The sequence below is a fragment of the Diabrotica undecimpunctata genome, chromosome 4, assembly GCF_040954645.1.
Source record: "Diabrotica undecimpunctata isolate CICGRU chromosome 4, icDiaUnde3, whole genome shotgun sequence".
NCBI lineage: Eukaryota > Metazoa > Arthropoda > Insecta > Coleoptera > Chrysomelidae > Diabrotica > Diabrotica undecimpunctata.
In genome coordinates, this window is record NC_092806.1 from 160877044 (window position 1) to 160900380 (window position 23337).

The 23337-nt window shown below is 33.1% G+C and overlaps 1 protein-coding gene across 8 annotated transcripts in view; it reads right to left on the reverse strand.

The window, feature by feature from the left end:
* Nucleotides 1–23337, reverse strand: part of sick (sickie) — a 677587-nt gene that overhangs the window by 223027 nt on the left and 431223 nt on the right. Inside the window, exon 1 of one of the 8 annotated variants that reach the window (XM_072530835.1) lies at nt 11934–12321. The exons of the other annotated variants lie outside the window; for them this stretch is intronic. Within the exon in view, the coding sequence (XP_072386936.1) occupies nt 11934–12004 (71 nt within the window). The 5' untranslated portion in view covers nt 12005–12321. Of the gene's footprint in view, nt 1–11933; nt 12322–23337 lie in introns of those variants that run through there. 8 annotated transcript variants of the gene reach the window in all.

The following is a 23337-nucleotide window of genomic DNA, read 5'->3' on the forward strand; positions in this document are numbered from 1 at the left end:
AAGTCGAGAACTCAATGTTACTCAATCAAAAGTAAGTAGAGTCTTACAAAAAAATAATCTATACCCATATCACATTCAAATGGTTCAGTGACTACATGCTGGAGATGAGATCGATAGGTTGGAATTTTGTAGATGGATTAACAATAATCGACCAACGCTATACAGGACACTATTTACAGATGAAGCCCAATTTACCAGAGACGGGATAAATAATTCACGAAATTCACATGTGTGGGCAGAAGAAAATCCCCATGCTACTCGAGAACGTCGTTCTCAGTTAAGGTTTTCGGTTAACGTGTGGATTGGTGTCATAAATAACCAATTAGTAGGGCCTCACTTTTTTGATGGTCCTTTAACAGGGCAGGTCTATTTGAACTTTCTACAAAATATTTTGCCGAATTTGCTTGCCAACGCGAACGTTGCTATCCGAGGGGTGTATTTTCAGCATGATGGGGCACCCCCACACTTTTTACTGGCAGTGAGACAACATCTCAATAATGTTTATCGCAACAGGTGGATAGGACGTGCAGGTCCTATTTCGTGGCCTTCAAGATCCCCTGATTTCAATCCCGTTGATTACCATATTTGGAAACGATTGAAGCAACTAGTTTACGCAGTGAATATTAATAACCGACAACAATTAATTGATACAATTATACATTGTTGTAATACTATTAGAAACGATTCCCAGAGTATCCGTAATTCAATACGTCAATTAACAATTCGGCAACAAAAATGTGTACAGGCTGCGGGGTTCCATTTCGAAAATCTATTTTGAATTATTTTTATTTTGTTACCATTATTGTATCTTTTCCAGTTCTAATTTATGGGTTTATCATAACTATGTACATATTTTTAGTTTTTTTTAAATTGTTCTTCGTTATTGTTAGTAGTTACTGTTTTTTGTTGTGCAGTGACTCAGTTTATCATTTCAATTAAAATGTTTAAAATTTATAACATTTGTTTAAATTAATTACCTTATAATTTGATACTTCATTATGGTTGTTCTATTTTTGGTAAGATTTGATCGTTCACTAAAAATTTAATAAAAGTGCGACAACATTGTCGCATATGTCGTTTTCATTGGCTATTTATGTAGTTTGAAAATCACTTATTGCATTTTAAAAAATATATATACAGGGTATATATACCTGTACACCTGGACTCACCCTGTATAATGAAAAAAGACCTCAATTGCCTATCTAAATCCTTAAAATAATGGAAAAAGAGTACTTTGATGACCTGGAAAAGCTTTTTACTGAAATTTATGAATAGAATGACATACCAAAACCAAATCAATGGAGAATAAAGATTAGAATAGCAATTATGATTTCATTAACTAAAATATTGTATTATGGTAAGATGATTTTACGTTATTTGTAAGGTCGATCAACAATTTATATTTTAGTTCGTCTTCGTTTCGTATTATGAAATATATTTTTATAGCAGCATATAAATAATGAAGGGTTACCATCGGATACAGTTCAGACTGACTCAAATTGCCGCACATGTCTACAACATAAAGTCAAAACAAGATTATTTAATGCAAGCCATCAACCATACAGCCTAGAAAATCTCCGAACATGAAAGAATAACTTCTTAGTTCTTGTTATTTTTATTTATAGCCACTAAATTAAATGTTCCGTGTCAGCTACCCGCTACGTACTCCTTCGAAATCCAAGTATATAGGTAAATAAAATCAAAAATAGACACAAACGATTTATTTACGAGATTGTCCGTACATTCATCGATCTTTTGAATAGTTTAGGACTTCTTCGAGATAAAAATAAGCCGAATTTCTGGATGTACTCTGATGTTGAAGCGGATACGGAGACGGGAGTTCATGGATCTTTTATGTTTGTTGATATTAGATAAACATTCTTTAACCGCCGGAATGACAAATTCTTTTAATTTGTTTATACAACCGGTTGTTTAGGTTCAATTTTTCTTTTTTAAGAGCCCAAGAGGCATTTAAAGGAGCCGTTTAGAAGAAAGAAAATAAATTGTTCGATGGTAAGATGAACAATTCTCAGCAGTGCGATGAGAAAATTAATTTTGGGAGGCAATATTATAAAGTAGTGGTTTGTCTTGAATTTCTTTCTTAATTTGCGTGTACAAGAGCTTTTCCCAAAAAATTATAACAACAACAATAGTCTTACTACCTTGCCTTTGTTACATAATAAATGTTAAAACAATAAATAAATAAACATGTGAACAAAAAAATAAAATAATGGTTTTGGATGGTTTAAGAATACACAACCAGAGAGACGATTCAATATGCATTCAATCCGGAAAAAAATCACATGTTGCAAAAAGTTTGCTTTGTGCAGAAAAGAGTTTAAAAGAGCGTCTATTTAGAGTTGAATATTATTGTTTAATTAAGTAGATGAATGACGTACGTAAGCTTTAAGGTATGGATACCGTGAATTTTATATTACTTGACTAAAAATTTTATTCCTAAAATTGGTTTTATCTATTACAGAAATGCATCAAATGATTAATAAAATGAAACAGAATGCCCCAACTACATCGCTACAACGTAAGAAGTAGAACGTAGAAGAGATGAAAAAGCAGTGATAGCAGCTTAGAAACAAAAGAACATTCAACGTGCTCCGTGCCAACCATTTTAGGCTTTGTAAGAAAGATGGTGCTGCTGGTGAGGTATGACAAACAAAACTAGGGAGAAAACCTATTTTTCTAGATCACATGGAAGAAAAGCTAGTGAAACATGGTCTGGAAATGAAGAAAATCTATTATAGATTAACCAGTTGGGAGGTCTTGCATTCCAGTTAACCAGGAGAAATAACATTCCAAACTCCATTCTTTTACTCAAAAAAAAACCGCTGGAAAGGACTGGCTAAAACATTTTAGATTGAGGCATAAGGACGTGTTAAGCCTACGAAAAACTACGGGAACTTCGTTTTCACGGGCACTGGGCTTTAATAAGAAAAACGTTGGCGAGTTTTTTATCTATTAGAAAAAGAAATAGACGAAAACAACTTTTCAAATCAAATATTTAACTTCGACGAAAGTGTTTTTAGCATACTTCACTCAAAAGTGTCATGAGGTTTTTTCCCAAAGAGGAAAGTGGCAAATAGGATCACTGACATCTGCAGAGCGAGAGTCTCTAATTTCTTGCGTTTTGTGTATGATCTCCAGTGGAGATTATGTGCCCCCTTTGCTTATATTCCCTCGCAATAATGCCAGCAAATTTTTAAAGAAGGGAGCTCCACCTGGATGTATTTTTGACTTCCATCCATCAGAGTGGATTTAAACCGACATTTTTAGGCCGTGGTTTAACCACTTCATCGATTATGTAAAACCAAGTGCCGAAAACCCTACCCTACTTTTAATTTTGGACGGGCATCACTCGTACACGAGAAACCTAGAGGTATTATCGCTGCTAGGGAAAAACCACGTAATTGTACTTACCGCCTCATACTACACAAGATCCGCTCGACAAATCCGTAATGGGGGCTTTGAAAATGTTCTACATTGAAGAAATTCGTCAATTTTTAAGGCAAAATAATAGCCCAATATCTCTTTTGACATCAGTGACCTGCTTGATTAAGCTTACTTAAAGACCAAAAGTGGCGAAAGGGCAATTAATGGATTTCGACAAACGAGTATCTTCCCAATAAACAGACATATTTTTTCCGAAGAGGATTTTCAAGTGGAAGCAAAGAAGAATGAAGAAGCACCCGTTAGACATGAAAGTAAGATAAATCCTTGTCTAATGCCAGTTTCATATTTGATAGGTTGCTATAGTGTTCCTTTACATCTTACCATAGGTATGTTATCTTTATACATATATTCTCAATGGTTTTTACTAAATCCAGTGATATTCCCTTTTCATATAATAAATGTATCGCGTCCCGAATTCTCACTCTATCAAACGCTTTCTTTAAATCTATCAGACACATATATGCTGGTTTGTTGTATTCCAGCGACTTTTCTTTTATTTGTCTTATTACAAAAACTGCATCCGTGTTCCTTGCTTGTTCCTCTTGTTTTTTAATTAGTACTCTATTACGTAGTTGGTAACTAAGCAATAAAAACATAATAAACTAGTATGACATAAAATAAATTTTTATGTATGTATTTTTTAAAGTTTATTACAATAGTTCTGTATAATAAACCTTTTGGCCACGCTTTACCATTTTTTTATTTATATTTATTCCAATACTTTTCGAAAAAAATCGATAAATAAAAATGGTATTCCATAATCTCCGACTTTGATATATCTATTTTTTAATTCACATAATTTACATGTTTAATGCACAATTACGGCGAAAACAAACGATTATCTTATCATATTCAACATAATATTGTTGGACAACTTTTTATATCATCTATATTACGCAATGCACAGGTTCTTCGGTTGCAGTTTTCTGTTATGCATCGAAATATGTCGACATGCCACACATCATTTAAGTGAATTATTGGCTTTCAAAAATAAAAACCCACCCATCATCTAGGCAATCCATTATGCTCATTTTCTTTTCAGTTTCTACTACGAGGCGTTATTTTTAGAGACACTCCATCGTGTTGTAATGTTATTCTTCAGCCGCTGAAAGATGGCCAGTTGGATTAGAGAAAATACCTTGCTCAACAATTAAATTGAAATCTGCTATAAATATACGAAATTGAAAATATTTGAAATAACACAACTGGATTGGAAAGATGCGAAAGTGGTTCAGCGGTGTCATAATGACACTGATCAAAATTTGAAAAGAGATTTGAGAACATAAAAAGTAAGAAAGATGTAAGACGGGAGTTATTGTGCCTTTACTGCCATTTAATATAAATTGATAGGCTAAAATGCACCTTCTAAAAATTATTCGATATATCGAAAATTTATATATCGATCAATTACGAGAAAACCCACAACTTTTCTAAAGAATCTCTAACTGTTAAAGCGAATGTTTTGAACGAATGAATGAACTATGAAACGATACAATTGCTAGTCAAGCTGTTGTTAAGACGTTTATATAGTCTATAGTAAAATTTTGTTATTTTATTGTTGTTCGTCGATCGTTCATCCTTTCTAATTCTTTATTTTTCTGTCGCTGACGTGTACGGGAGCTTCTCACCATCTCCTTCTTAGTCTACCCCTTTTTCTTTTTTCCTTCTGCTGTTTTTATTACCATCTGTTAAATTTTCTGATAATAATAGTACTAGAAAATCTAATGCCAATTCATCAGAATAAAGATCCAGTGGCTCTAATTTTACATCGGTAGAAAATGAGTATTATGAAATTTTCCAGGCTTCCCTGATGTGCTTCAGAAGTCCCAGGAAGAGCAAGATAGTCCCAAAATATTCAATACTTCCATAAAATCCTTAGCAAGTCCTTTAAAGGTTTCAGGACAATCCTGAAAATTTAAGGCTGACCTGCACTTCTTCAGAAGCATGTCTGACAGTTTTGAAATGTTCCAAGCATTCCTGAAATCCTTTAGATGCTCCTAGATAACCCCAAAAAGAATCAGGTAGTGCTGCAATATTATATGCATATTTTTTCTCCTCAAAGTCTCTGCATAAGCCCAGAAAAATTTTAGATTGGCTTCAACTGATGCAGGAAACGCAAAGATCCACGGTTCTAACTATAATATAAAAGTTTCTGAGAAAAACTGGATAACAATAAAAATCTTCAATTTTACACATTCAATGAGTAAATTTTTCAAACGATATAACTAAAAAGAAATATGAAAAACTTAATTAATAAAGAAGGTAGAAAAGCTGTGGAAGACAATAAAAATAGTGTCTTTATAGTTAAGACACCTTCCGGAACGTTGTAATAAAGAGTTACCTCTGAGTAGTTAAGGGAAATGTATTATTAAAATATTGTAAAGCATATATAGGAGAAAAATTAGGATTATTCAATTTTAACCAAAAGTTTCCGGAAAGTACCATAGCTAGCATGAAACTTTTTTACTTAAGGGAACCCTGTAGTATTTCATGTAGAGCCGAATTATCCCACACATCCTCCATAGGTCCTTGAAAAGTTTCAAAATAAATCTATTAAAATGAAAAAGACAGAAAAGATTTGATTTCACGTTCAAAGCGTCTATGTATCTATTGATACGTATTTCGACTTAATAAGTCTCACCAGAATGGTTATTCATAGCCGTTCTTAACGTGAAAAATAAAATTCTCTGTCTTATTAGAAGCAACAATAACATGGCTTCGTTATGGACGCAATAGCGACATCTGATAGAAAAATCGGTAAGATAGTTTCGAAACAAATTCAGATTTCTGCTTTAATCTGGAGCCTTCTAAAAATTGCAAGACATGACCAGACGATGATAAAGATGTTAAAGAAGACATGGGGAATCTAAAATTTGCATTCCACGACATGTCTATTCATCTAGGCAGAAATCCTAACGAATTTGTTTCTCGTACTCATACAGAGTAGATCCGAATAAAATGAAAAAGACAGAAAAGATTTGATTTCACGTTCAAAGCGTCTATGTATCTATTGATACGTATTTCGACTTAATAAGTCTCATCAGAATAGTTATTCATAGCCGTTCTTAACGTGAAAAATAAAATTCTCTGTCTTATTAGAAGCAACAATAACATGGCTTCGTTATGGACGCAATAGCGACATCTGATAGAAAAATCGGTAAGATAGTTTCGAAACAAATTCAGATTTCTGCTTTAATCTGGAGCCTTTCTAAATCTATTAAGTTTCAGGTTGCTCTGAAATATCTTAGGCCTTTCAAAGCTTTCCAAGTAATCTAGAATTCTTCCATACCCGCCAAAGGCATCCAGAAATTTCAAAAAATTCTTAGAAGACGTGACTTTGAAGTATTCCAGGTATCCTTAAAACTTTCGAATTTGTTTTAAGACTTATAGAGACATTCTGAAGTGACCCAGAACAATTATGGACCATTCTAGATCATTCTTAATCTTTACAGAAGCGTCTGAATCATTGTAGACCGTCCAGAGATATAAAATTCCGCGAAATAGTTTAAAAATAATTTTTGAGTATCTTGAACTGTTCTAACTGATTTGAACTCCTACAGACATATCTAAAATATCACAGAACGATCTTAAAAAATTAGAAATTACCCTGAACTTTGCTATTATAGAACCTTCTAAAACATACCAATCTCAAACAGTCTTTAAATGGTTTTAGACAACCCTGAAGTTCTATAAAAGCATCTCCAGGGCTGTTCTAAAAATACCTTTAGGGCTTCTAAATCGTTCCTCCTAAAGTCATCCAAGTTCTAGTAGCAGACTTATCCAGGAGCCCTGTAGTACTAAAACTTTCTAATCTTGCATGAAGTACTGTAGAACCCCATTATATATTTCAGAACATAATTGAAAAATTATAGATTTATTTGAAACCTCTTCAGAAGCCCCTTAATCATTCCTATATACTCCTGAAACATTCCAGGCATCACTGCAGTTCTTTAGAAGCGCATGAAAAATTTCAGGATAGTCCTAAAACAATTCAGGTAGTTCTAAAGCATTTCAGGTAGTTCTGAAAGGTTCTATACCTCTATGAAGTTCTCCAAAAGTCTCCGAAAAATCATTAGAAATGTCTGTCTTCTAAAATACTAACTCTACGACCATGCTTAAGTAATCAAGATCAATATCAATCAAATTATACTAAGAAAGAAAATGAAGATAAGAGATGGTGAAATAAAATTAAAATGTCTAAGCAGCAAAAACTTTTTGTACCTTAATCAAATGATATTTATTATTATTGTAGTATGTTGAAGAATTTTAAAGTTATTGTAAAAAAATTTTTCACATCGGTGAAGCTATTATAACATGCAGATGAATTATTTATACTACAGATCGCACAGATACATTTTAAATGCATTTGTAATTAAAAAAACATGTATTTATCCAGGTCAGTTTACAACGATGAATGCCGGGCATTAAATCGCTATATTATCTGTTGTCAACTACAAATATGGTGATAGATTCCGATATGGAGATTTATGGCGTACCTGTCCGAGATAATGATTCATGCTGTCAACACACATTATGTGTAACTTTGCAGGTAAATATGTTTATGTGCTCCATTGAGAGTAATACAGGGATGCGCATAAAATAATGGAAACACATTTTCATTTTATTTTAGTATACTAAAATGTAAGTATAAGTTGTAGAAAAAAAAATCATAAAGGACTTCAGGGGTCATTTCAACAACCTCTGGGAGATTTCTAGCCAGCCTAGAAAATTTTATAATTATTCAGAAATACTTTAAGAACCTCTGGATGAGTTCAAAGACAGTTGAAATATTTCAGGACCAACTTCAAGAACTTCTGGACTTTCTACAAGACTTCAAGAATAATTTGAAACGTATAAGAAGTGTCTGGAATAAATAAGGTACTTTGAAGAAGTTTATCATAGTCTAGAATTATTTTGAAACCGCTCAGAAGTCTCTGTATAGCTCTGGAGCTAAATAAGATATATAACGTTTCAGTACTCTCTGGAAAGCTGTAAGCGTAACACAGAGACTTTCTTGGAACGTTTTAGGTGCCCATAACAGACTACAGATTAGCTTAGAACGTTTCCGCAGTAATTAGAATGTTTTAGAAACTTTAAAGAAGTTTACGACAACTTAAAATTTTTCAGGATTGTTCTGGAACTTAAAAAAGCCGATAACCCTGAACGGAGATTTGACACGCTTCTTTAGAACTTCAGGAATACCTGGAATAATTACACATACACTTTTGAATAATTTTAAATTAATTTAGACCTTTTAAGAATTGTTCTGGATCATTTCAAAAGTCTCTACAGAATTATAAACAAGTTTATGACGTTTTAGGGCTACTTACAGTGTCCTTTGGACAAGTTTGGAACATTTTAGGGCTACTTACTATGTTTCAGAAGCTTATTAGGAACTTCTAGACAAATCACAATTTTTGAGAATTGTTCTGAAACATTTTAGAGGTCTCTCGACTTCAAACGATTTAAGATCTTCAGCAATACACGTTATTATATCCAAACTTACTCTGGAAGGTTTCAAGTGCCTCGATTTCAGGAAAATCTAGAACGTTTTAATATGACCTGAATGATTCAGGCTTATGTAAAAGTTTAGTGTAATCTGGAATCTGTCAGGTGTATTCTGGAATATTTGAATAGTCATTTGAAGAAGTTTAGTGCAATTTAAAAATTTTTAGGATTATTCTGAAATTTTTCAAAGAACTCTCCTGTATTTTAGGCAGGTGTAAAACGATTCTTGAGGACCTGGAATGCTTTATTAGCCCTAAGAATAGTTCTGGGCAGTTTTCAGAATGATTCAATATGACTTGTAATATATAATTCAAAGGCTTATGTAAAGATTTAGTACAAGCTAAAATCGTTCAGGAGTGTTCTAGAACATTTCAGAGATCTCTACAGGACTTCAGCCAAGTTTGCAACACTTTTAGGTAACCGAAAATACTTCAGAGTCACCTGAAGAAGTTTTAGGATTATTCTGAAACTTCTCAAAGCTCTCTCGCGAATTAAGGCAGGTATGGAAGGATTCTGGAGAACCTGGAACGCCTTAGAAGCTCTAAGAGAGCAGCCTGAAATTTGTTATAATTGTCTTTGATATTTCACAGACCTTTCGAGAAGCTTGGAACGTTTCAAGATTACCTCAAATATATCACAGTCTTCTGAGAACAGTCTAAAACTAATCAGGATTTTTTTGAAATGTTTAAGGTTCAAGGGAAAACTTCAAGAAGGTTTGTAATATTTTAACACTATCTTGGAATATTTCTAGATATTTGGAAAATCGTACGGAAACCTGGATTATCTCAGGACTATCATGTGATGTTCATAGTACTTCAAAGCTGCCAGAATTAACTGCAATACTTCAGGTCAACTTGAAGTAATTGGAGGCAGAAATTTTTAACGTAGATCCTGGAGCACTGGGTAACTTCAAAAGAGGTTGAAACCTTACTGGAGTCCTGGAGAAGAAAAAATCTTGGACGTTTTTTATTTTACTGGTGGTTAAAGCGTTAATAAAGATGATTAAAATTGTGTACTAATAATAATTTTTTATATACTTGCTTTCCAACAACGTTTTAAACAAACTTCCGAATACTGTGCAATAAATTTGCCGTCAATTACTCCAAACTAATTCTTTAGAACGTTCCGGAAACTACACACAAACATACATCGCCCATTTCTTAATTGTTATACTGTAATGATGTCTTCTAGAAACTTTCTACGAGATTATCCCGAATTTGTACGCCTTGGGAACTCCGTAGTAGAATAAATTACTCCCTGGAGAAATCTAGCGCCTCAGCAGAATTGCAGGTACTTGAGGGGGTTTAACCATGAACAAAAATATAAATCCAACGTTCGGTTGATCGCGAATCGTTTCAGTTGAGTAGCTTCGGAAACTTCCAACTGTATTTTAGTTGAAGCTTATAATAAAGGTGAATATCTTGATATGTTTGCTAATTTATATAAACTTGAAACTTTGCATGATAATAAGAATAGTTTTGGGTGTTTACGATTGGTATTATAAAACAATATATAAGTACAGGGTGAGATTTTAGTACGACATTGGTCGATAATTCCATTTTCGTACAGGATATTCAAAAAAGATATTTAGAAAAAATGTAGACAACGATATTTTCCAGACTTGAGTAATATGCCTAATTCTACAGGGTGATTAATAAATACGTGGTGAAGCAAACATACAATTTTTTTCAAATAGTCACCCTGTATATTTTCTCATATTTATATTCACAGTTCCTACAATATGGGGTTTGATCCTACTAAACAGTGTATTTCATATAAACGAGTTATGACCTTTTTTATTTTGAAATCGCTATGAAATAAACACACTGTAAATAAAGAAAGAATAAATAAATAAGTCAGTAAACTAATTTTTCAAAACCAAATTCAGATTTATGCTTTAATCTGTGCCTTCTAAGAATTGCAAAGCAAAACAGACGTTGTTTCCCAAGACAGGAAAGATTTATTTTCACGTTCAGAGCGTCTGTGAATAGCCGTCTCTGATGATCCCTTTTAGGGTGAAATACGTATAAGCGGATATACAGACGCACTGTACGTGAAATCAAATCTTAACTGTCTTTTTTCGTTTTTAAATAAATAAGTATTCAACAGAAAGACGGTATTAGATTTAATTTTAATGTAGCGCATCCGCCAGCCGCTTATACGTATTTCAACCTTATTAGGTATCATCAGAGCGACATATGCAGAGGCTCTGAGGCTCTTTAGTTTCTCCAAGTAGGAAATCTTGAGATTTCTATTTTTTTTTAAATAAGTATTCATTTGACATAATACAGTAAACAATATGTTGTAGTTTTCAAATGAAGTTTAACAGAAATCATTGACAGATATTCGTATACGGGTTGAATTACAAAAGAAAATTACGATTTCCTGATATTTTTAAAATGTACAATTCTATATTTTATTTTTTTCAAAATATTTACTTTATAATAGTCTTTCAGTTCGAGATATTTTTAGTTTTCTTCAAATATTATAAATACCTATTTGGGAAATGAGCGAAGAAGACGAGTTTTAGAAGATTCGCCACAATATAATGGTATGAGTCCTAAGAGTTGATAGTAAGATAACATGAAAATCATGCTATTATTACATGGTATGCAAGAAGTGACAAATCACATAAAAGAAAAGTGTCAAAAGATCAACAACTCACCTCACATTTTACAAAAAGCTTTTGCTGGACTGTGGATAGGAGTTGATTTGTATTACACTTAAATCGACAATATTTTCAACCAATTCTATATTTTTTTTCACATTGAAAAACACGAAAAGTAATAAATGTATTGTTAACATTTCGCAGTCTACCCCTATTATGTATAGTCACCAATATTTCAATGTAATTAAGAGGAAACACTGTTGACTAACAACTTTGTAATGTTGTAAAGGATTGATCGAATCTAGACCAAACTACAAACAAAACTATCTAGAAAGTTACAACATATACTAACTTAGCTCTTCTAACTTCAGGAGAAGTTGGCAAACTTGTTGATTTTCGAATACCGCTATTATTGTTGCCCATTATGTCGAATAGTTATTGCACTATATCACTACTGTCAGTCATTTGTCCCTTAATAAACATATTCATGTACATTTCGGCCAATTTTTTATAGCACAATAAATAACCGAACAACTTACACTCATTTACATAATTTCATACTTTTTAAAATCATCACTTTACATGTTTTTCAACGATTAGTCACCGTTTTTCAAATATCACTCAAAACCAACACTTTCCTCTTTTTTCCGCACGCCGTAATTCATTGCACCGCGGGGGAAGTCCGCCGGCCTTCGACATTTTCGCGTACGAAAAAGGAACAAAGTTGGGCCAAAAGCAGTAACTGAGCCTACGGAAGATGCGTTCCTCGCATCTGCACCGGCGAACTGCACTGAATACTGAAACTGAAAATGAAAACATAGCCACGCGGTCCACACGCGTTTTACGCTTTACCGGCTGCGACGTTGCCGGTACTCTTATAATTTCTCTAAATTCAAGAAAACTCGATTTGTTTATATAGAAAAGTAGATTTAGTTTTTGTACAATACCAAAATGCTTTTTAAATGCATTTAACTCTAAAAGAACAAGACAATGTTTTAACAGTACACTAAATAGTGTACAAATATTTACAGAAAAGATTCATTATAGATAATTTAAACAATAATAAAGACTTGTATAACATAACATAAAAGATCAAGATATAGGTAGAGCAAATATATGGTACAAGAAGAGCAAAGAAAAGCTGGAATGAGATATATCGAGAAGAGAAAGATAGAAAATAATAATGTGCAAAATATATCAATAATTGTCAATTAAAACTAAAATGGGGCAATTCCTCTACAAAAAAAAAGATTTTCAAATTAAAGGAGATCGCACACATTTTATGGAAAATGTAATGTCAATCAAACGCAATAAAGTTTACACCAATAGATTTCATATCATTGCGCCAACTCTGAATTTTTATTATTAACGGCGTAAATTGACCTGAGTTAGAGTGAGAAAAGAGATTTTGTTAATCATCAGTTCATAAATCTTTTTGCAGGTATAATGATACCATTGTACCACCAAAAATGCTAGTTCCATAAACTTTAATTACAATTTACGTTATTATTAATCAAAATTAAAAGTTGGCGCAATGATAATGAAATGATTGTAATTTCGAGACGAATCTATTCATATAGATTTTATTGCATTTGATTGACATTACATTTTAAATAAGATGTATGCTATCTCCTTTCCTTCCAAAGGATTTTAGAATGTTGTGCATGTCTTTGGAAGTGTAATTGATCAAGTTCTTAATGCTTTTTTGGGAAATATTCTTTAAAACTGTAAAAATGGCATGTCCAGTTTATCAAGATTCATAGGAGCTTATATAAAACCTAACAAATACTTTATTGCATACCACAAGTGCTGTATTTGGTAGAAATAAATAAGAATTGGAAATTTTATACAAAATTATTAATAAATTATTTCATTGGAAAATTCTGGTTTTATATACTTGTTCCTAGTGACAGCTCTTGTAAAATAATAAACATCGAAAAGTCAAAGATAACAAAGAATATAGGAAAAAATGAACCAAAATTCGTCAATAGAATAAAATTTTTTATATCAAATTTGCTGCCAAAGTAATTGCCATAGTATGGTTTCCATACCTTCAGAAGTGGAATTGGTCAAGTTCTCAATTAATTTTTTGGGAAATATTCTTCAATCCAAAAGAACAAGATTCATAGGAGGTTATGAGAGACCTAACGAACAATTTGTTTCCTACCACAGGTATATACCAGAACTTTTGGTTTCCAATCCATGGTAGAAATAATACGAATTAACGATAATATCTTCTAAAGATGTATTTATTTGGAAACTCTAGTTTTCCAGTTTTTTTTCAAGTGACAGACAGCTTTTATTATAAAGCATGAAACGAAATTCCATTTCGAATGAGATATTTTACAAATGAATGAAAAAAAAATAAAGAGTGGATATAATAAAATGATAAAGCTATTGCATTAACAGTAAAAATAATACAAAAGCATAGTTGGTACATGAAACAAACTAAATTGCATTATATATTACTTTAATACTGGAGATATTTCAATTAAAATTACACGGAAAGATGGAAAGATTCCATGAAAGAAATTTAGAGGATAAAGAGATAAAGCCCAAGACAAATATAAGTGTGACAAATAAAATAGGTCGGACAAAGATCTTCAAACTAATAAGGTTGCTAAAGAGGAAACCAAAACCGCTGCAACCAATACTAAAATAAAATCTTGATACACGAAGAGACGGAAATGAACTGAAAGAAATTCTTTGATAACTATTAACGAAGAATAAGACAGAGAAGCTGTCATCTTTAACTCATCTGTCATCTTCTAAACACTTGCTGGTTAGGGTTGGGTTACAGATTTTAATTGTGTTCTATCCATTGTTCGTTAATAACAGAACCGGCGATATCTTTTACCATTATTTCAATTAAACCGTTTTTTTTTAAAATATCAGTTTTGGGTGCCATTTTTCTGTGAAAAGGGCACATATTTATACACAACAAGTCAATAAAAATTAAAGTCTTATGTCCCTTTCTAATGAAACGGAATGGAAGTTTTAATTAATGGACTTTGTCTTTTTCGAAATGATGAATTCAATTATTCAAAATATAAGAACCACCGATTTTTCCACACAGTACGAATGAGCGGAATGCAATTTGGGTTTAATTTTTTCTTCTATCTCAAACACAATTATTGTACGTAATTTACGAATACAAGATTTTATTCGGGAAATCCGACAACGTCGCCGTCGATTTCATCGCCACCCCAGGCTCGGATGGGAGAATGCATCTGCCGTTTGCGAGCGTTTGGCGAGTGTCGCCCCTAAATTCAGATTTGCATCAAAATGGAGCTAACGATGAGATAGAGCCAGCAGTGAAAATTCGAGGGCAGATCGGCGTGAAGTGTGGAGGCAGCCGCTGTGGATTAAAATGTTGATTTTTGCTATAAAAATAAATATTAGATGGGAATATCTTTATGACTCTTTAGGGTATGATAAACATTTAGGTACTTTTTGAGGATAAACTTATGAATCAAAAGTTCTTGGATTATGGAAACATTATGTGAAGTTTCTTAGTTGTAACAATACAAATTTATAATTCTTTAGGAAATACAAAAATTGGACCGTTAATAACGCAACATTAAATTTAAAAAAAATTGTTTTTGTTGCTTCCTCGTTTCTGGACGAAGATGCCTATGTCGTACCTATTTGATTCGTTAATTGATTGTGATATGAAGGTTGCTGCTTCAATCAATGCATTTTGTGTTTAGCGTTCAGCTCTGAATATGAAATAATAGTTAAGATATTAAAATGAGCGTCTAAGAATTCTATGAGTTTCTTCTTGAGGATCCTTTCGTAGTCTTTACCCAGGGTGTTTAGTAGAGAGATAGGTCTGTAGGATCCAGGGCTGAGTTTCCCCGGTTTGGGAATCATGACTATGTTTTCCGCCTTCCAAGAGGTAGAAAAGTAGATCAACATAAGACATGCATTGATTATGTTGATAAGCAGCGGGATTTTATTCTCTAGGAGTTTTTTAAGGCATCTTCTATATATGCCTTCAGGGCCAGGAGAAGAGTATCTACATTTGTGCCACTTCCCAAGAAATCGAATTCTAAGACGTGTAGTGAATATCGCCTTATAAGTTTAATGAGTCACACCCTTAAAGTATTCTTGCGTATTATCCATTCCAGAATACGAGCAAAATTAGAACACAGCATAAGTAAAACACAGTTCGGTTTTAGATGCGGTTTTGGAACTCGAGAGCCGCTCTTTGCAATACGAGTCTCGATTCAAAAATGTCTGGATCAACAGAAAGATGTTTACGCCTGTTTTATCGACTATGAGAAAGCAATCTTATAATATCTAACATGACAAACTCATAGAACTATTACATCGTACAGGATTTGACACTAAGGACATCCAGATTATAAAAAATCTATATTGGAATCAAACAGCCCACATGAAGAATGGACATATGGTGAGTAAAAACGTAACCATTTCGAGAGGGGTTAGACAGGGCTGTATTCTTTCGCCACTGCTTTTCAACCTGTACACGGAACAAATATTTCTAGAGGCCCTGGAAGAATACAACGAAGGCATCAAGATTAATGGCGTACCAATAAGTAAATTTCGATATTCAGATGATACTGTTATACTGGCCGATAACATCGAAGATTTACAGATGATGCTAAATAAAGTAAATACAACTGGCAACCAATTTGGACTGAAGATCAATAGAAAGAAAACTAAATTTATGGTGATCAGTAAAAAGAACATTCAACATATCGACCTGAATATTGAAGCCGAACGTATTGAAAGTACACCGATTAAAATATCTGGGATATACAGTAAATGATAAGTGGGACCCAGACGTAGAGATTAAGATCCGAATTGAAATAGCAAGATCCAAATTCATCAAAATGAGAAAGCTCTTAATAAGTACAGTCTGCTACAGCTTATCGTGGAAGGCAAGATTGAAGGTAGAAGAGGTTTGGGCAGAAAGAAGAAATCCTGGCTGAGAAACTTGAGAGAATGGTTTCAAATACCAGAAGCTGCGAACATAATACATGCGACACAAAACCGAGAAACCTATCGTTTGATGGTCGCCAACCTTCGATAGAAGACGTCACATAAAGAAGAAGCCAGGAGAAGTGTTTTTACCTAAGGACCACGGGTCTCAATTGTGAGAATGCAGCAATTATGGATATGGATTAAATAGCATATTTACAGTGTATGCAGAAGCGTGTCCGTCATAAGTTTTAGAGGCATCACTTCAGAGTACAAAAGTGTTTGATGATAATCGGATTGGTAATTGATTTGGCGTATTTTGTGAAGGTTTGATCAATGATAAGTGGTTGCATTGTCTGTGGAGGGAAATTTACACTTACTTGTAGAGATCGATTTAGCTGATCCATATTAAAATAAGAAGATTTTATTCCTTCTACAAGAGTAGTACTATTTTTAGTTTGTTTCATAGAACCAATACTTGTACTGCAAATTTGGGAGAATACTGGACTTTGTTTCTGTGATGATATTTTCCCTATATAGTTTAAGGATAGTTATTGGCGTTTTATATACAGAGGTGGTTCTCTAATTAAAACTTGTAAGCTACTAATAGGACTAGTTCTGAAGGCACCAAGTGCTAATCGCAAAGCTGTAAATTGTGTGCTGTTAAGTTTTTTTTTTAAAAACATTTGGCTTGCGGCTCTGTAACAAACCGTAATCTATAAAAAGTTAATAAAAAAATATTTGTCTTTCATTCTCTAATTAAAGTTTCAGCTCTTTGTAGAAAAAGAATTAAATTATTCAGACTTTTAAAGTGCAAGCAAACTATTTGTCTTTTTGCATTCAAATGATCTTTTATGTTCCACACACTTTTTAAAAGACTCTACCCATTTGTGAGAAGTAAACTTTTGCAAAAAGTTTGAAGATTAATGTCTAAACTACTTTTTAAACCTAGTATATAAATCTAATAAACTATAACTAAAACCTCTTTATCTTGCTCGTTCAGAAGCACAAAGAAGCCCCAGCGCAACGCGTCGATATAAATTTAGATTGATCATTACGTGTTTTACTGGCGTATGTACACTTTGGTTGAAAATTGCCGTGGTAATAAATTCTGTATTTATTGTTTCGACCGTTTTCTACCGCTTTAATCACTATTAGTAATGGGAGTAATTGATGGATTTTTAAAACTAATATACACTGGTCAACGAAATTACGGAAAAATGCAACAATAAAACGGAACAGAAAATGTGAAAGGACGTTGATAAAATTAAAATATGTATGAACAAAACAAAAATAAGGCTATATAAGACAATTAGTGGAATAGACACCTATGTTAGGTAACTTATGTCACTTGGGTATTATAACTAATAGACTGATATCTATATGGTTTTTGCAATTGTACAAGTTCTATGTTTATTTGTTCTGCTTCTGTTGCTTTTTAATTCTTTGGTGCTGTGATTGCCTTTTAAGTCCATTTCTATATAATTGCTAGTTTTTTTTTGGTTTGGTTTGCTTTGTAAGTGATAGAGAAATTTCTTCCATGTTGTGAGCAGTGTATTTTTCATTGGAATTGATTGCCCGACTGTTAATAGTATTTTATTTATCACTTATCCTTATATATATACTTAAATTATAATTGTGATTAATGGTAAAATGCACTTATGAAAGCGTTTATCTACATTTACAGAAAAAACGAATATAAAAAATGAAAATATAAATTGTTCTAGAGCTTTCTTCGTAGTACCGTCTTAAATTTTATCAGATTCCTCATTGGGAATAAAATACAGTTTAAAGATAAACTAAAAAATAAAAAGATGAAATAAATAGTTAACGATTTTTTATACGGAAACAAAGTACAACTCACATACTTCTTCTTCTTCTTCTACGGGACTACAGCCCAAATTGAGCCTTAGTCTCCTTTATTTTTTGCCTCCACCCTTGCTTGTCTGTGCCTGATCTTCTCCATTCACGGACTCCTAAAAGGGCTTGTGCGTCGCTGTTTACTGTGTCTTCCCAGCGCTTTCTTGATTTTCCAACCGGTCTCTTTCTCTGCATTCTAGCATTCAGTGCTCGTTTTGGTAGACTATCCTCTCCCATTCTTATCAAATGTTCGGCCCATTGCAATCTTTGTATTCTATTGAAGTCTGACAGTGGTGCTTCCTTATAAAGTTAGTAAAGCTCGTTGTTGCATTGACTTCTGGAGATTCCCTCACAGGTCCTAGTATTCTCCCCAGTACTTTCCTTTCGAATGTGTTGAGTTTGCTTTTGGATGTTTCTTTCAGGACCCATGCTTCACTGCTATAGCATGCTATTGGTCGAATTATGGTTTTATAGATTCTTATCTTCGTATTTCGGTGGATATTTTTAGACCGAAATATATGGGAGGAAATTCGACGATTCTCTCTATCAACTTCCTGTTAGATGGGTAAAATTATATTTGTGTACGTTTGTCCTAGAAGATCTTTTCTTACATTGTGTTTTTTCCTTGAAAGTTTTTTGTTTATAGTGCGCTTTATTAGATTCTGCTGATTCTAGTTTGTGGAATATTGACACATTAGTTCATTTGCAAAAATTCAAGACCACTGTAAAGATGTCTAGACGTGGACTATTAGAACTGAAGACTTCTTCAGAAGAAATACGAAAAATAACGGATGTTTCAGACGAATCTAAATTTGAAGAAAATAATGAGTCAGTCGATAAAGAATACGTCCAACTACAAAATAGTGAGTCAAGTGACTGATGCTTCAGATTAGTTAGAAAGTTTTATTGTACAAGAATCATCAATTTATGTTAAACACTGCTTCTACTTCTCAACAACACGATTCAGCTAATATTATCGTGAATTAAAAGCGCATCTAAGCCAAGTCGAAAGAGAAAAAGAGGTCAACAAACAGAAGCTTTTTCAGTCGGAGACAGCGAATAATCGGCAGACGGAACAACATGGAAAGCTATTGATTCTGGATCACTCCCTGGTAAGATTATACAAAAGATTAGGTATAATCAGGTTCTACTTCATATGCAAAAAGGAACGTAATGAATAATTATCTGGTAAGTTCTTGGCATCTTATAATCAACGAGAGCATGTTGCTTCATATACAAAAATGAACTATTACAGAAGCACATCGATGTTTGAACAATGACACATGGATTGTACCTTTGGAAGAACTGGAGGCTGCCCTTGCTATTATGTACGCAAGAGAAGCCACGGCGCTAAAATTTCTCAACCAACAGCTTGTGGTCAACATTATGGGATCCTCAGTTTTTTAGGCAAACTATGCCACGAGACAGATTCAAGGATATTATAAAATATATCAAATTTGACGTATAGCAAACGAGATCTGAACGATTGAAAACCTACAAATTTGCTCTAGCATTTGCGGTTTTGAATGAATTTGTAGAAAATAGTGATGCATTCTATAAACTGGAAATGAGGCTGTGGACGGACAACTACTATCTTCTAAAGTCAGGTGCTCGTTTACACAGAACATATCAAATAAACTGGATAAGTTTGACAAAAAATTTTGGATTCTGGCTTGCGTTAAATCAAAATATATCGTAAATGGTTACTCTTATACAGGTAATGATCATCTACGCAATAAAGATTTGTGTTAATCAACATGTTGTTTTACGAACAATGGAAAATCAACAGGGAAAGGGCAAAAATGTTACGATAGATAATTACTTTACATCGATGAAATTGGTCAAGACATTGCAAAAGAAATCAACAAGTCTTGTGGGTACTTCTCTGAATCTCAACCGAAAGGAAGATCCTCTAAGCATAAAGCGTGAAAAAAGAGAATTGTATGTTACCCAGGAGTTAACGATGTAATTTGCCGAATTGCCACACTGAAATGGAACTGGGCTGGACACGTCGCCCGAACCAGTGATGAAAGTTGGACGAAGAGATTGCTTGAGTGTAGGCCGAGGTTAGACAAAATAAGTAAAAGAAGACCCCCTACTCGTTGGACTGACGATCTTAAGAAAATATCAAGAAATTGGTTCATAGAGATCACAATGGACAAAAATGAGGGAGGACTATGTCCAGCAGTGGACACAAAGGGCTGGGTGATGATGATGATGATGATGATGATGTTACCCATATATTCCAAAGCGACAAAAAAATAACACTTATTGCATATTAAGGAAAGAGTCACAAAAATTTACTTTTGTTGAGCTCGTTACATCAATCAGCGGATGTTGCTGTCGATGGAAAAATAACTTCCTGAAACAGTAAGTTTTTATAATCAAAACAAATATAGGATTGATGTAGTGGACCAAATAACGCGTTTTTATACTATGGTCTAGGCACGTGTTTTATAACATTCTTCACTTAGCAGCAATAAATGCATGGGTTATTTATAAATAAGTAACTGGCAATAGACTCAACCGTCGTAAGTTTATTCTTCAACTGTGTGAAGAATTACGGGCTCCATACGTTGCCTCTCGAAATCTGGTAACACTCAGCAACAGCGGTTCTACCAACAACCAGCACTGTTACTATCCAAAAACAAAAAAAATGTCAGTTGAAAATATTTTGTTAAGGAAATCATACTTTCAATCAGTGCCACTGCTGTAACAAGGCTGTAATAAGGCAATGTTTGGCAAATGTCAAAATCTGCAAACTGTATTGTATTCCAAATGTTTAGACAATGAAACTAAAAAATAAAATTAGATTTTAATGATGTTGCAGTTTCGCAACTGTTAATAAACATTTATTAAATATTAAGACTTTATGGTAGTTTTGATTCTCCCCGTATATCAAGATTTCATGTATAAGGGTGCATCTGGGTTAAAAACTACATGCTACGAGACGGGTAATCTGCAAAATGACACAGATGTGTATTTGAGATAAGCGATGCATCTACAAAATCAGAGTCGAGTTTTATCTCTCAAACCACACACATGTGTGTGCGTTTGGGTTAAGAGTACCTTAAGACACTTAGCATCGGTCCTTTGACCGAGGAAGTCGTTTTGATGCAGAAAAGTTACATTAGGAATTGTGTGGTTCCTGTTATTCGTCGATGAAGACATATTTTTTTGCGGTGGCCGGAGTGCCATCTTCTCATTGGGTAAGGAACAATACCATAATTTTGTTGCTGCATGGGCTAAGTACGTTTATTTGGTGCCCAATTATTACATATTGTGTCGCGATTTTGAACTTTTGAACTTTATTCAGAACATTAAACGTTGTCAATTGGACATTTTGCTTTTGTTTTGTGTAGTATTTACTCTATTCTTATTTTTTGTAATATGTCATTTCCGATTATAATTTGAATTGAGTTTAAATATTTGTATTTGAATATATAATTTGAGTTGAGTTTGATATAATTCATACATGATATTTTTGATTGCATTTTGTGTAACTGTATTAACAAGGTTTATTCATTTTATTACGAATTAAGTATATTATAATATGTGCGTATATTTTTCACTCTTTCACGTTTAATATCAATTTTTTTATATGACATATATATTCATATTTTTATTTCTTTTTTGTATAATATTATTTCTATCTATGGTTTGTTTATGGTTCTCTTTTTGTGTGTCGTTACGTATTGATTAATATTTAAGTCTGTACTACATATATTCTTCTTCTTTTAAGTAATATATTCTTCCTTATTTATAGTTGTATATTGGATTATGTGTATTTATGTTTAATTTCACTTCTTTTTAAAAATAGAATTTTATACAGTCCACTGGTTTTCATTTCTTTTCTTTATTTGAATATACATACCCAATCCGAAAGGGGGAAACCAGCGAGTTCTAGATTGAACAGAATATCTTCTCTCCCCCTTCAGGATGACCAAAATTGTTATATTAAGGTCATCGTATGTGCAGAACGCAACAAATGATCCCTTGGGCTTTCTAGGTAGATATGCTAAGCCAGACTTTATAGTGTAAATATAGTGTAAATCCTGTTCCGAAATATTTACATTTTGTTACTTAAGTTGACCACCAGCAACTTCAGAGTTTCATAAACTATCAATTCGCAGTGGAAGTTGAATAAAATTGAAAACCTGTTTTCAATTATTTATTTATCTATAAAACAAGAAATTATAAAAATTTTTGTGGAAAACAGTAAATTAACCATTATTTCCATAGTTTTTTTTTCTATTTTTCTTTATAAATGGTTCAACACGAATCTCTTTATCTGATGCATATTATTTATAGTACTTACCAGACTAACCAACAATCACCCTTTTACAACCGGAAAATTAATGACCCTGTAAACGTTTTTTTCCATTTCGAATCATTTAAAAGAGAGCTTGTTAAAATTCCAATTTCTGCTTCAATAAAATCCCCATAAAACAAAAAAAAACTGACACTAACTTTCAACAATATTCCCATTCAACGCACAGCTATCTATCGCCCTATGGTCTCACTCATAAAAAACGAATAAAACAAAAAAGCAAACAAGTGGCCTTTTGTTTTATATGTTCGGGCGTGTATTTTTTGTTTTTTCTATGTGTACAATTTACGACCAGCCCTCTTGATAAGTTGGCCAGACTGTTTGGATAATATTTCAGTGGAAAAACAAAGGGGGCTATTCAGGCGTGAAATACCAACCAATGTGAATCGTTAAACTATATAGAGTGATTAATTTATTTGGTGTACAGGGCGTGTAATCCAAACAATCCAAACTATGCATTCGATAAAACTAATAATTTATTCAATTAATATTAATAGACAGTGCATTTGTTTATACAGGGTGACTTCAATTGTAGAATCGGAGGCAAAAACGAAGTAAAAGTTCAAGCTTAAGCGACTGAACCGATAGACATTATAATTGAAATCAGAAAAGGAGATTC